Raw genomic sequence first — 16,041 nt, 5'->3', positions numbered from 1 at the left:
CAAATTATGTCACAATCCACAGTGCAGAATTAGTTTATGTCCAATACAAAACAAAGAGAAGGGGACACAATATATCCCAAGTGCAGGATTCAGGGGACAAATTGAAGCAGATGGAGGCTGCACACCTGTTGCTATGGAAATCCAGTGACTGCCTAGTCAGAGCAGCAAGTCACCTCTGAATCTGATGATCTGAATAGGTGGTCTGATTTTGTTTACTTTGAAAAGGATCAGGAGGGACTAGGGAAGCCTCTTTAAATATCATACCAATCTTGCACTTATTCTAAAATACCAAGTTACCAATGGTCTGATCTTATTCTCAAACTTTCAAAGAAACTCAATTTTTCCTGCTATTTTTGGCAAACCTTAGTGAACATGCACTGTTACTATCCAAACCCATAACATTTCACAAAAGAACCACTAACTCAGATAAAAGAGGGGTCAATTACAACTGTTTCATGACATATGGAGAGACCAAAGAAATATTTACAGTATCTCACAAAAGTTAGTACACCCCTCTTTTGAATATTTGATTATATCTTTTCATGTGACAACACTGAAGAAATTACACTTTGCTGTAAAATAGTGAGTGTACAGCTTGTATAACAGTGTAAATTTGCTGGCACCTCTAAATAACTCAACACACAGGCATTAATGTCTAAACCGCTGGCAACAAAAGTGAGTACACCCCTAGGTGAAAATGTCCAAATTGAGCCCAATTAGCAATTTTTCCTCCCCGATATCATGTCTCGTTTGTGTTACAAGGTCTCAGGTGTGAATGGAGAGCAGGTGTGTTAAATTTGGTATTATCATTCTTACACTCTCATACTGATCACTGGAAGGTCAACATGGCACCTCATGGAAAAGAACTCTGAGAATCTGAAAAGAAAAAGAATTGTTGCTCTACACAAAGATGGCCTAGGCTCTAAGAAGATTGCCAAGACCCTGAAAATGAGCTGCTGCACGGTGGCCAAGACCATACAGCCTTGCCATGGTCGACGAAAGAAGTTAAGTGCACATGCTCAGCGTCATATCCAATAGATAGGGAAATAGATGTATGAGTGCTGCCAGCATTGCTGCAGAGGTTGAAGGGGTGGAGTAGCCTGTCAGTGCTCAGATCATACGCCGTACACTGCATCAAATTGGTCTGCATGGATGTTAGCCCAGAAAGGAAGCCTCTTCTAAAGACGATGCACAAGAAAGCCCTCAAAAAACTGTTTGCTGAAGACAAGCAGACTAAGCACATGTATTACCGGACCCATGTCCTGTGGTCTGATGAGACCAAGATAAACTTATTTGGTTCAGATGGTGTCAAGTGTGTGTGGCGGCAACCAGGTGAGGAGTACAAAGACAAGTGTGTCTTGCTTACAGTCAAGCATGGTGGTGGGAGTGTCATGGTCTGGAGCTGCATGAGTGCTGCCGACACTGGGGAGCTACAGTTCATTGAAGGAACCATGAATGCCAACATGTACTGTGACATACTGAAGCAGGAGCATGATCCCCTCCCTTCGGAAAATGGGCCATAGGGCAGTATTCCAACATGATAACACACCTCCAAGGAGACCACTGTATTGCTAAAGAAGCTGATAAAAGGTGATTGACTGACCAAGCATGTCTCCAGAGCTAAACCCTATTGAGCATCTGTGGGGCATCCTCAAATGGAAGGTGGAGGAGCGCAAGGTCTCCAACATCCACCAGCTCCGTGATGTCATCATGGAAGAGGACTCCAGTGGCAACCTGTGAAGCTCTGGTGAACTCCATGACCAAGGTTAAGGCAGTGCTGGAAAATAATGGTGGCCACACAAAATAGAGACTTTGGGCCCAATTTGGAAATTTTCACTTAGGGGTGTACTCTTTTATTGCCAGCAGTTTACACATTAATGGCTGTGTGTTGCTTTATTTTGAGGGGACAGCAAATTTACACTGTTATACAAGCTGTACACTCACTACTTTACATTGTAGCAAAGTGTAATTTCTTCAGTGTTGTCACATTAAAAGGTAAAATATTTACAAAAATGTAAGGGGTATACTCACTTTTGTGAGACACTGTAGATCAGGGATATGTAATTAGTGGACCTCCAGCTGTTGCTGAACTACAAGTCCCATGAGGCACAGCAAGACTGACAGACACAAACATGACACCCAGAGGCAGAAGCTTGATGGGACTTGTAGTTTGGCAACAGCTGGAGGTCCCCTAACTGCATATCCCTGCTGTAGATGAACAAAAATCCCCCTCAAATTTGTACAAAACTAATTGAAGTATTACTTACATAGCAGTATAATAATATACAGGTGATTTTAGATATATACTCAGCCTTAACTCTGGAAATGAACTTGGATTGATATATGTACCATGGCATATAGAGACAGGGAAGCTTGAATACAGATGCTACTGGTTGTATAAAGTCAAGGAAGCTCATTTAAAAAAAAAAAAAAAAAGCTTGCAATTGGGAGTTAAAGAATCTCAGTCACATGACAGTTCTGTGTTTCATCCAAATAGAGGGTGCTGAAGATATCATTAAAGAAAGTGGGGTGGTATTTGCAGGCCCGGGCACAGTCTGGATTGAAGTTCACTTCCAAAATCTGAGGCTGCATCATTCTTTTCCCTGGAGACAAGAAAGCAGAGTAGTTAAAGAGGACAGTCAATCCAAAGCGAATCTTTTACAAAAACAATCTAATCCCCCTTTAAAAAATAAAATAAAATTTTTTATTACGGTCCGCCCCTGCCCCTGTTCTCTTAGGAAAGAATGATGTTCCACTCTCCTCCCACTGCCTCCTCAGAAACCACCATCAACATATCCCAATAGGGATTGCTTCCCCATTCTATGAAGTAAACAGGCAGCGCCAGATACTCAGAACCGTGACCGTTTACATATTGTTCTATGAAATGACAGTAATGCATCCTGGCATATGTGAGGTCATTATCCCAAAAAGTATTACAATCATCCATTCATAGAATAAGTAAAACAAAAACTGCACCAGACCTCTGTCTGTATACATAAAAAAATCTAGGGCTGCGTCACTATGGGTTGGCTGCAAAAAGCAGGACTAGACAGCCCACTTCCCATGAAGTTATAAGGAAGATGGTGGCACTGGACCTCACCTATAGCCGGAGGGGGCAAGAAAAGAGGACACTGGACCAGCTAGGCTTTTAAGTATAGTAATCCAGTATATATATTATCTGCCTTTTGGCAAAGATCAAGTGTAGTATCTGTTCTTATCAATCTCCAGAGGAGGCGCTGACGTCACTCCCGAGTGTGGGGAGGGCTGATGCAAATCCAGTGGTGTCACTGCACCTGGAAGGGCGGTTTCGGTATGGGGTCAGCATCTGGGCATCCATGCTGGTGCCAGTGGGGCCTGAGTCTGAGCCATCCAGAAGGGTGCTCCTGGTGAGGATGGGTGCTGCATGCGGTCTGGACCCAGAGGATTGGGTCTCTGGCCTTCTGGCCTAGATTGGGGTAGCTCTAGAGCCCTGGACAGAGCTTGTGGATGGGCAGGCTCTCCCTGGGCTTCCTGAACTCCATGCCTTCCTGACTGGAGTGGGGGCTGCTGTGGTCTGGGCTGTTGGCCAGGGTGGTCTTGAAAGCCTATGGAGTATGTGCCCCTGGAGTGGCAGTCCAGGGGTGCCTAAAAATCACTGTGAGGTTCACTTTGATTTTGGGCACCAAGGTCACTGCACCAATAGCACCTGCCTCTTGGGTCGGGCCTTTTGGCTGGGACCAGAGGAATTTTTTATTCCTGGCCGGAGGGCCTGGTCATTGTTTTACACAATGGCCACCTTTTCACTCTCCTTCTCCACTTATTCCTCGCCCACTTTATTTAATTTCCTTGTGTGTTTGTCACGTTTTTATGTTTGTCACTGCACTGTGTGATGAGTAGGGTCACAGGTCCTCGGGCCTGTCCTGAAAGTCTGGGGAGGGGGTGGACATGGCCTTCTGGCTTAGTTTGCCTTCTCTCTTCTGGGGTCTCCCTTTGGGGGAGCCTCACCTAGTACTTAGGTGGGTCTGTTTCGGCACACCTTCCAAAGAAAGGGGTCCGTCTGGTTTTGGCCAGATGGACCAAGTTTTAAGTACCCTTGTCCCTGTCAGGAGCCTAAATTCCCCGGGGGATTCAGGGCAAGGCCCACTGATTTCAGAGGGCTTGTGTACCCGTTGCACTTTGTGTTTCACTCATGTGTGTGCATTTTTTTTGGCACCAGGTGAAGTTTTTGAGTGTGTTTTGCACGCCACAGCCTTTCAATAGAAAAAAAAATAAAAATATCCAGTATATAAAATAGCACCAAAGATAAGTGTGGGGGGGGGGGGGGGAAATCACTGATTTGCATTGGGGAGGATGAAATTCTTCTTTAACACTTATTCTTAGTAATGAGAAACTTGCTTAGAAAACACCTTAGAGCAGGGGTGTTCAAACTTTTTTCAAAGAGGGCCAGATTTGATGAAGTGAACATGCACGAGGGCTGACCATTTTGCCTGACATTCTTTAAACCATTAAAATTCGGTCTAAGTGTGTTCGTCCGAGCACTAATACATGGCCCAACAAGAATTCTCTTGCCTTTGTGCTATGTGTGGTGAATAGATGAGCTTGGGTGTGTTATTTGGATATACTGTTTTCAATCAGCTTATACCACACACCTCAACTTTAAAAAGGAAGTCTTAGGAAAAAAAAAAAAAATCTTACATTTTAAATAAAGAACTGTGAAGCAAAATAAGGGTCAGTGCCCATCAATGCAGCCTAAACAGTTCCCATCTGCAGCCCCCACCGTATTGCCATGAATGCAGCCTCACCATTGCCATCAGTGCAGCCTGATTCATGTCTATCTGCAGCCTTGGAGGAGACAGGGAGGGGGGCGGGATGATCGCCGACAGACATACAGGAGAAACTCCTGTTTTTAATCAACAGCCTCTTTAATTGAAAGTCCCGCCTCCTATGATGGACAAAACAGTTGTCCAATGGCAGCGCAGGAGACGGGACTTCCTTTTACACAGCACGCCGTGTAAACAGGAAATACTCCTGTATCCTGTATGCACGACACTCGACCCGCCCCCTCCATGGCAGCCAGCATATCTATCTTTTGTGGCCCCCGGCGCTTGGGGATTCGTTGGGGGCCACAAAAGATATACATGTTAACATTACCAGGCGGACCGTCCAAAACCGGAATGGGGGTAGGACTTTGGACATGCCTGCCTTAGAGCAACTTATCATAAATATGCAAACATTTTTAAACTTTTAGGCATCCCTGCTGTTGTGCCTCTTCTCTGGTGTTGGGTGGCCATTAATGATGCAAACAGAAGCAATGGCATAAGCGCAATTCATTGTAGGTCAGTTCAAGGCGTCAGTGTCATTTCCTTGGCAGGTCCATGACGCCTGCACTGACAGAAAGGGGTTTGAAGAGGAGCAGAGTATATCTAGGGTCCCATTTTTTTTTCCCCTTTTTCTTCTGCAGAAAAAAAGTTAGCCTCCAGACAATTTTTTTAGCCAATTGTGTGGCCGTGCGACGTGGCTCCCAAACAAAATTGACATCCTTCCTCCCCCCCAACAAAGAGCTTTTTTTGGTGGTATTTGATCACCTCAGCGTTTTTAATTTTTTGTGCTATAAATAAAAAAAATAGCGGGAATTTTGAAAAAAAAAAAAAAAAAAAACGCATTATTTTTTACTATAATAAATGTGTATATTATATATATATATATATATATATATATATATATATATATATATATATATATATATATATATATACACACACACATACATATACATATATATATATACATATACATACACACACACACACACATACACACACACACAAATATACATTTTTTTTCCCTCAGTTTAGCCCGATACGTATTCTTCTACATATTTTTGGTAAAAAAAAAAGATAAAAAGAAAAAAAATTGCAAGAAGAGTTTATTGATTGGTTTGTGGAAAAGTTATAGTGTCTTCATAATAAAGGGATAGTTTTATGGCATTTTTATTGATAATTTTTTTGTTACTAGTAATGGCAGCGATCCATGATTTTTATCGTGACTGCGACATTATGGCGGACACATAGGACACTTTTGGGACCATTCATGTTTACACAGTAATCAATGCATTTTTAATTGCACTGATCGCTGTATAAATGTGACTGGCAGTGAAGGGTTTAACCACTAGGTGGCGCTGTAGGGGTTAAGTGTGTCCTAGAGAGTGATTCTAACTGTGGGGGGCTGTGTGTGACACGTCACTGATCACCGCTCCCGATTACAGGGAGTGGTGGTCAGTGACCGTGTCATTAGGCAGAACGGGGAGATGCTTGTTTACCTTAGCACCTCCCCATTCTTCCTCACTGAGACCATCACGGGTATCCCTGCGCACATAGAGACCGCAGGACCCCCTATCAGGGTCCCGGAGCGTGCCTGCAAGCTGCCTCTTAAAGGGCCACATACAGGTACGTTGATATGCCTGTACGTGCCCTTCTGCCGCAGTATATCTGCGTGAGGCAGTCGGGAAGCAGTTAAAGACGGACATACTCCTTTTGCTTTGTCCTACTATTATTTGAGCTAAACATAATAAAAATCCATACCTTTCTGGTCAGTTTCCCACTTTAGCATCAAGTCAATGGCGTAGACTGCACGAGACAACGGATAGTCGCAGATGCCAAGCGGAGCAGGTTTGGAGCATGCAGCTTGGAAAAGCTCCCTGAAGGTTTTAAATATTTCATCCTAATGGAGTAATATGTAATTAACAACTAATACCCAACAACGTCTGCATTAAAACACACATATTGTATAAGAAGCAATGCACCTTTGATGGACTTCTGTCCGAGTACATAAAAAAAAAAAAAAAAAAAAAACACATAGGATCTTCAGTGCTATCTTACTGGAAAAAAACTGGCACTACGATGAAAGAATAGATGGGGGATTGGCTGAAAAAATAGGATTTTTAGATCAGCTTACCCGTAAAATTATTTTCTTTGATGTACATCAGGGGACACAGAACCATAGTAATTACTATGTGGGTTATATCGGCGTATCAGGTGCTGGACACTGGCACACCCCTTAAGGCGAGAACTTCCCCCATATAACTCCTCCCACTACTGGGAGTCCTCAGTCCTCATGTCGGGAGCCAAGCGTATTAGAAACAAACAAGGCCTGAATCTTCTTTATTCCAGACCGACAAGATGGTGTCTTGAAGCAGTCTTTGAGTAAAACTGCGCGTAAGGGACGGCCTTGAAGGAGGCCACCATTTCCCCTAAAAATCTCCTGAAGCCGAATGAAGGAATTTTTCATTATCCTGATAAGTTGAATTAGACCTACAATGGAACTGATTCACGCCTGGGGTAAGAATACCTTCTTCTGTATGGTATCTACAACCAGCCCCCAAGTAACCTCCTTGATGGTTTTAAGGAGAATCTTCCTATGCTGAGAATCCAACCTAGAGATTTCAGATATCTACAGCTGAGATCAGACTTTGGTTTTAGACCTGAGCCTGAATGATATATTAAAAGTAGATCTTCTAATAGGCTAGGACCGTTATGCCTTGAGCCCTTAACCTGGCTAAAGAAGGTGCCAGAATCTTTCAAACCACTCGTGGTGCTGTGGCTAAGCCGAATGGCAGAGCCACAACTGAAAAAATAATCTAATATTACAAACCACAGAAATTTCTGGTAAGTGGGAAACTTTGGCACATGGAGATATGCAACTCCCCTCCTTGCAGGATGGACACAGCCGATCGAATTATGAAAAGGATCAGATGTTTAACTGCCGATTCAGATCTCTGAGATCTAAAATGGGTCTTACCTCTCTGTTTGGCTCTGAAACCCTAAAAAGGTTTGAGCCAGAACCCCCTGTTCACTAAGGGAATCTCTGATATCACCGACTCGGATAACAGCTGATCCAGAGGCCAGAAAGAGACTTGTTTTCCTGGAACCTTAGGAACATTCTCTGAACAGACGGAAACTCTTGCGTAAAGACTGCAGCATCAGCAGCCCCAAGGATCCCACAGGCAGCACCCAAACAGGGACCCGAAGCCTGGACCCTCAGATCGAAAGCCGACTGAGCCATCCGGGCTCTTGGAACTCTAGTCGTAACCTAGAGAAAAAATTGCAGAAATCCCTCTGCTCCTGACATTGTTCCTGCCAGACCTTAAGAATCGCAGGACCTTTCCCCTCACCCAAACGAGTGGGGGTGCTCCTTCAGGAGAAGGCCTTAGCATTCTGCTTTATAGGCTCTCTGCCCCCAAGATCCTGGTGCTGCCCTTGGGAACTTTCTCCTGAACCTGATGAATGAGACCGTTGAAACTGCCTAAAGGCAGATGCCCCCGGCATAGGAGAGGCTGCATGATTAAAGGAGACATGTTTAAACTCCTTTTACTGGTAAAGAGAACTTTACCCCTTTTGAATGTACTTATCCACTCTAAATAGCCGTACCCCAGGAAGGGACACAGACTGGCTAAGGGTTTCACATGGTGCTTCGGCTGATCAATATTTCAGCCACAGACCTCTGCAAGAATGCACTAGTCCAAGTATAAGTCATAAGGCTTAAACGATCGAGTACTTCATAGCATCTGTGAGACACAGTGAGTCAACTACACCAGCCCCTTGCTGGGCCTGCTGATCAGACAGAAATTTCAGGTATCTCACACCTGTTCCTTAACCCCTTGGAGTCCACATTTTCCAATGCATTGGCGTAACTCAAAATGTGCTCCACCAAAATAGTGGCGCAGACGTTAAAGGGTTAATGGACTGAGATAATCCAGTTTTAGCAAGAACTGCAAAAGACATCCTGTCTTTAAAAGGAAAATCCAACCTTAACTTGTTGAATCCTTTAACATCAGTGCATTATCCACTGGACATGTGAGACTCTGCTCACTGACGTGATTGCAGAATAGCTGGAACCCCACATTTCTTCATAGAAATGTTCCCATTCAGAATACATAGCTATGTATGAATAGGAAAAAACATCCCCAGGTGGGGGAGGTTCAAATGAACCTTATTAGAGGTAGATACCTCAAGAGCCTGTGCTGCAGGCAACAAAAAGGTTAAGTAAGGCCGCGTACACACGCGGGGACTGTTCGCCCAACTTTGTTCGTCAAACAGTTTGAGCGGACAGTCCGCTCAAAATTAGCATGGACGGACTTGGCCACACACGACGAACGAACAGTCCGCTGAAACTTGCGCGATGACGTGAACGGCACGTACGACGGGACTAGAAATACGACGTCCTATACACTGCAATGCAACCTTCGCCGTGTAAATCCTTTCTGAGCATGCGCGGAACTTAGTTTGACGAACAAGCCTACACACGAGCGGACTGTCCGCTCAAACCAAGTTTCAGCGGACAGTTTTACGGAATTTCCAAAAAACTTTGTTCGTCAGACTGTCCGCTGAAGCCCACACACGAGCGGACTGTCCGCCGAAACACTGTTCAGCGGACAAAGTTGGGCGAACAGTCCCCGCGTGTGTACGCGGCCTAAGAGAGTAGACAAACACCTGACTTGTGAGGCTACTCCCTCCCTGTTAGGATCCTCCGAAGAGGAAAAATAAGTAACTTCAAATATTTGGGAAGATCTACCTGATCCCCAGCCTCCTGCACCTCAACAAAAGGACCCTGAGGACTAGATAGGAATCTGCTAGGTTAAGTCCTACCATGGAGAAACATCATAGCAATAATCTTTTAAATGGTAGAAGAAAAAACCTGTTTGTATGAAATACACAGGGACAGAAGTGTTCTACCCTTGACGGCTCATCTGACTGGCCGTATACCTCTCAGGGGAGGATAACATTCTTTTGGAAGGGTTTTTAGTTTGTTGTATACCATTAACCCGTTAGAGGAGTTCCTGGTCCCTTTGCCACTCATAGCTTATAGTACAAAGCAGAGGCGCTACCAGCAAAAGAATGTTTCACTTGCTAGGCTATAGTACAGTAAAATAACTGCTATTAATCATGTGTCACCAAACTTGACCAGCAACCACTCTGCTCTGTCTCTCCACTGCCAGGCAGCAGCTTCTCTTTCAGGGCTTTAAAATACTTCCTACATGTGTGGCTGGCGTCTGACGCCCTTTAGCCACGTCCCCCCACGGAATACGCCCCCCTTTTCCCTTTCAAACAAGGAAGCTGAGTCTCCCGCCAGAACACCGGCATCATGGCGGGGGGGGGGGGGGAATCCTCCGCTCCAGTGAGCGGCCGCGGCCTGCCAAAAAAACTTTGTTTTTTCAAAAAGAATAAGGCAGCTGACTGGCATAAACTTAGATAAAAAACCCAGGAAGTGATCAGACCCCCCCTTTCTCTTACCTGAGGGTCTGAGCTGGCTTAGACTGAGAGGAGAGTGCAGCGTCAGAATGGTGAGTGTTCAATACAGCTCCCAGTGGCGAAACACATAGACATGACATGACAACACAATACATGGAAGGAGAGATTCCTGAGAAAATCTCCCCTACCTTATCCTCGCAGCAGGGTTTTATCAGAAAAAAAAAAAAAAACACAATCTTCGCCCTTCACAATAGGCTCCGATACCTTAAAAGGAAACCTTCAGGAGCCGGGGAACACTCAGGTTGACCCACAATCCTGGACCTGCAACAAGACCCTGCCAGTAAACTTTTATTGGCCTTATTACCAAAAAGTACTGGATCCCAGGGCCCAGCTCTCAAATCATTCGCAAGCAAAACCTTGTGTCTTCATTTAATCCACTACGGAGACATCAGAACGGATCTGGTCAGGATGGCTGGCTCTCATCAGGGATTACTGCCCGTAGAGCTCAGTACACACATCCTTACTCGTGCCCAACACCTTAGACACTGGCAAAAAAACTGAGGACTCCCAGTAGTGAGAGGGGTTATATGGGGGAAGTTCACGCCTTAAGGGGCATGCCAGTGTCCAGCACCTGATACACCGATATAACCCACATAGTAATTACTATGATTTTGTGTCCCCTGATGTAAGAAAATAAATACAAATCTAATCTTATTGGAAGACAGGATCTCTTTAAATATTTATACAAAAAGTGATATTTTCCTAGTTCCCTTTTTTCAAAGGATGAATACATTTCTCAGAGCATAGGTCCTCCAGGTCACCTATTGGCTTAGTTGCCTTTCCTCTGAACCCTTTCCTGTGTTGTGAACTGCAGCTCAAAACTGGACTATGTATTCTAGATCTATGCTCTTTTTTTTTATCTCATGTCTATTGGTACCTTGCCTGACTATGTACTCACCTGTGTAGATTTCCAGGGATAATCGGGATACTGCTTCTCAAACAAGGTGATGAATTCATCACAATGGACCTAAGACAAAACAAGCAAAAGAAAAAAAAGTCACAAATTGTGATGACTACTTCACCCAGCTGGATATATATTGTAATGGGGAGTCTTCAGCTACAGCATTCTACATACCTGCTTTAGCTGTACACCTGGGGCATAATTCATAACTGTGAAATGTTTCTCATAGTCATCTAGATCGTCAAGTGTAAACGGTCTGTTGGAAATGAGACAAAAAAAAAAAAAATCAAAATCAAAATAAATTCTGTCGGGCATTACTAGGACACCAATTATTAGTGTTGTGAGTGAAAGCAAAAATCACTAAAGCTTGAGGCCCAGATAAGCCAGGGAAATATATTGCACACAATTGTCTTTACCCTAGAATCATCAGAATATTTCTTGCTGTACCTTGACACAGCACCGGTGGCCTTTGGTGGTCGATGCTTCAGACACCAGATAAGGTATATTAACCAAAAGTGAAACTCAAACAATTGCAAGCAGAGATGCATTTTGTTTCAGAAGACACTTCCCATGTCTCTTCTTCAATAAAACAAACATATCTGCCTCTTTGTAATCTTTTTTTAAGATCCAATGGGGTCGATACGCATGAGCCTGAAGGACTATATGTTGTATTCCCTCAAGTACACAAAGTATTGCAACAGCATTTATTTACATGTATTTTCTCTGTGCCTGAATGAATAAATGAACCATGAGCATGTGCAGGAGTTATGCCAATACAGACAGCCGAACACCCCAACATTGGAGAAGCCAAGGAGAAGATGATGTCGGCACTGGTAAGGGTATCTGCAGACTTCAGTTCCACTTTAAGGGGGTAATTTAAACCGTCTCCAAATCAAAGACCAAAAATGTAATATATTGAAACGTACTAGTCCTTAGATGTCATAGCTGCATTTTACATTGCCTTTATTATCACCTTGTGATCCTGCCAATGACACATTCCTGTTCAAGGTGACAGCACTCACTCTTTGCCCTGTAATAGTAATTTGCCTTGTAGGCCATAATTGCCACCCTGGCTGGACTTTAAACATGTCTGCCTTTGTTCTTTTCCATGGGGATGGGGAGATTAGTAGAGTAAAAAAGGAAAACAAGATTGTTTTAAGCTTCTAGTTCAACTCATAGGAAGTGCACTGCATTTCTGGCAGGATCAACAGGCATGTTCTCTGCTTGCTGAAAAGGTTCCTAGCCTGGAAAAAAATAAAAATAATACAGCCACCACATCCAACAACTGGTAAGCTGCAATATACAGTTTTACATTTTTGTTATTGGGTACTATATCCTTTTTTTCAAAGGGCTTTGTTTTCTAAATACAAATACAGCATAACTGTATAGTTACAGAATACAAAGTTGATATTAAAATCAGCATCAAATAGGTAACTTATACATTAGGGTTATGTCAGCATCAAGGGCACGTGGAGGTTAAATGTTAAACCCCAAATGAAGCCTTCAATTTTATTACTATATTCCCATCAAGCTTCATAAACAGTAATACATTTTTTTTATTTATTTTATTTCTAAAGTACTAGTATGTTGCCACTAGGGTTAAAATACAGCACTGGCAGTACACTGAAGATGCCAACTACTGCTCAACAAACTGCACAATAATCTGGGTCTTCAGTGGTCCGATAAGCCCCCTGAACAGTGTTCTAAATCAGCAGCAGTCACACTACCTGAGCCACAGCCAGTGGCAGATTATAGTGGAAACTTCAAAGTTAAAAGTGGAAACGTGAATATTACCGGTTGGCAAAGCGAAGCCAGAACACATCATAGACATATAGCTTGAGCGGTCGCACTGAGCGAAGGAGGACCACATAACGGATGTCAAACTTCACCATTCCAACATCATCTCGATGGAAAAGCACGGGATTCTCAATGTACTTGGATACAACCTAAACAATTAGAAAATACAAATGTTCTCATCTAAAAAGGATTTTCATAATCTTACTGTGTAACAATCCAAAAATCACAAAACAAAAATGCACAACATCTAAAAAATGTAGGGGGCTTATTTATCATTGCCTTAAATAGCATTTTGCTTGCTTCAGCATCCTGAAGCAAACAGAGCACTAAATGTGTTTGTAAAACAAACCGCTGTGCATTAAAAATGTGCATTTCTTTTTAAAGCCATGGTACAAACACAGCAAGACATACTGTATATAACATGTTATTTAGCCTTACGATCTGTTGTCCACAAGTGGAGAACTAAGCATGTCTGACAACGCTGCTTGGGTTCACAATACAGCAGAGGCAGCATTGTCAGCTCAGTACAAAAAGCTACAGTAGCTAAATGGTTAGCACTTTTGCCATAGCAGCACTAGGGTCACCCGTTTGAATCGCGCTTGAAGGTACTGCCTGCGTGGGTTTCCTCCAGGTACCCGGAAGACATGCTGGTAGATTAATTGACTCCTGTGTAAATTGGCCCTAGTATGTGTATAAATTGAAGTTAGGGACATTAGAGATTGTAAGCTCCTTGAGGGCAGGGACTAATGTGAATGTACAAGATATGTGTAAAGCGCTGCATAAATTGAAGGTGCTCTCTACTGGTAATAAATAAAGCTAGGAGCTCATTGCATTTCTGGCAGAGTAACTGGTATTTCGCAATACTTGCAGTATGTTTACTAACTGTACTTGCAGCATTTTTAACTATGCATGCAAAACAGATGTACTAAATACAAAAGTGCATGCAAATGCAATAAAAAAAATAAATAAATACCAAAACAGTTTCATACTTACCTGCTCTGTACGATGGAATTGCACAGAGAGGACCCAAACCTGCTTTTCTTAGGTCCCCCACCTGTGCTCCTGGCAACTCTTTTTAAAAAGCCACTTCTTATGGGGACACTGGTTCAGGCTCACTCCTGAACCCTGCTGGTTGCATCTATAGACACAAACAGCGGGGCCCTGCCTCATCCATGGCTTGGGATTGACAGCAATGGGAGCAAATAGCATTCGCTGCCTCAGCAAAGCTTGTAAGGCCAGGAAGGGAGGAGAGAGGGCTGCTGAATATGGCCTGCATCAAATGAGAGCTCAGGCAAGAGGTAAGTATAGGGGGGGGGGGGGGGAAATACTACTGCCTAAACATTTTTTACTTTAATGCAAGGCGAGCTGATGATGTCAATCTCCAACTCAGCCAATCAGAAGCTTTGTATTCACTGATAGAATACAAGTTGCCTATGAATGGCTGAGGGACGCTCAGACCGACTATTTTGTTCCATATATAAAAGACAGGAAGGTCTTATCTCACACCTGGAACACAGTGCAGTATACTTTATGTAGCCTCAGCTACATACAGTTTATACAGAACACCCAGCGGCTGCACATTAGTGAGGGAGATAGTTAGTCTGGGTCAGCTTTGCCTGAACCTACTATTTCAATTGAAACTAAAGCTGGAGATCAGCTTTAAAGTGAAGCTAAACTCAAATAGTGAAGATTTGCCATCTTATAGGAAACATTTCGTGTCCAAGTAGTACCGTGCAAATATACCTTTTATCTTGACTTCCTCCTGGGAAAATAGCAGTGCAATTCCTCACAGCTGAGTGAGCTTAGATACTTCTGTACCCACAGCCTCATAGCTGTATATCTGCAGTGTAAGATCCAAGGCACTGCTTCCTCTAACTGCTAATCTAAACAGATTTGAAGATTTGGCGATGTCACTGCTATGCTGCTCAGTTTGCCTTGCTGGAAGCTTTGACATGGGGAAGCAAAGCCTGGTCTCTTGCAAGATGGCCGCCATCACATAAAGACACAGTGCAGAACCAAGACATGGCAAGTCAGTAATGGGGACAGATCAGCTAGCTGCAGGGAGAACACAGGCAATACTGGTGACTAGTCCATTATCTGCCTGCCTTTTTTTGAAACCAGTGTTCATGTATCCGTAGCTCTTTAAGCTCAGTTATGCTAATCAACAGATCAAAACACACTGCACATGGATCATGTTGCCCTGGACAATCATTCTCCACAGCAACCAGTCAGATTATTTCCTCCTACAATTATTTGCAATGGAGCAAGATGACTAATGGAATTCTTATCTCAGGGGATCCCCGGAATACTTTCTACTGCACCAACCTTTGGTGTGCTCTCTCTCTGGCGTATAATGTAAGGCAGGCTGGTAGTGACGTGGGTATCCAAGCTCCTGGCCAAGTTCCACGGCTTGCAGATCCAATGGTTGTCTTCCCCGCTGTAGGGACAATGACAAACTCTGCATAAATCTAGAGGCCATACAGGCAAAATATAAAACCACTTGAGAATACCAGTAAAAGAGAGATAGAAGATTTGGGGCCTTTTTTATACACAACATGCCTAGCGTATCAAAAAAGGTCCTACCAGCCATGTGGAATGATAAAAAAATGGTACAGATTCAAGAGGATAAAGGGAAAACAACAAGACATTGCAATCAATGAAGAGACAAGAGTCATACAAGTAGAGCGCTACTCTAAGCTCAGGTTACATACAGCGTGTTAATTTTGAGATAATTTACCAGGTAATGAATATGATGCTTCTTACCGCTGCTCACGCTGTTTAAAGTATCCAATAAATTGTGGCAGTTCTGTCTTAAGGTTGAAAGTACGGGGAAGCCATTTTGGGCCCTCTGCGCCTCCAACCCTTCGTGAAATGGATGCCAGGCAATCCTTAACCGTTAAAAGGTTTTCACATGGGAACTGGCTCAGCAGAACGTGAGGCCTCTCTGTGCTCAATTTTCTGATGGAAACAAAAAATGAAACTGAAATCACCAACACAGAGAACAGCACAAACTTCTCATCAGATGTAGCCCATTGATGACATACAAATAACCAAGTC

General features: G+C 43.4%; 1 protein-coding gene across 1 annotated transcript in view; it reads right to left on the bottom strand.

The window, feature by feature from the left end:
- Positions 1-1,822: 1,822 nt before the first annotated feature.
- The window catches only part of TTLL12 (tubulin tyrosine ligase like 12), a gene marked incomplete in the record, with an annotated part of 43,088 nt that continues 28,869 nt past the window's right edge, over positions 1,823-16,041 (bottom strand). Inside the window, 7 exon segments of the mRNA XM_077469397.1 lie at positions 1,823-2,603; positions 6,561-6,699; positions 11,185-11,253; positions 11,362-11,443; positions 12,982-13,133; positions 15,310-15,421; positions 15,748-15,942. Coding sequence (XP_077325523.1) covers positions 2,452-2,603; positions 6,561-6,699; positions 11,185-11,253; positions 11,362-11,443; positions 12,982-13,133; positions 15,310-15,421; positions 15,748-15,942 — 901 coding nt within the window.

This window comes from Lithobates pipiens, unplaced genomic scaffold, assembly GCF_037356315.1.
Source record: "Lithobates pipiens isolate NorthernLeopardFrog02 unplaced genomic scaffold, aLitPip1_a1.2 Scaffold_8, whole genome shotgun sequence".
In the NCBI taxonomy this organism is placed as follows: domain Eukaryota; kingdom Metazoa; phylum Chordata; class Amphibia; order Anura; family Ranidae; genus Lithobates; species Lithobates pipiens.
The sequence above is the reverse complement of the archived record's forward strand: the minus strand, read 5'-3'. Positions and strand labels throughout refer to the sequence as shown.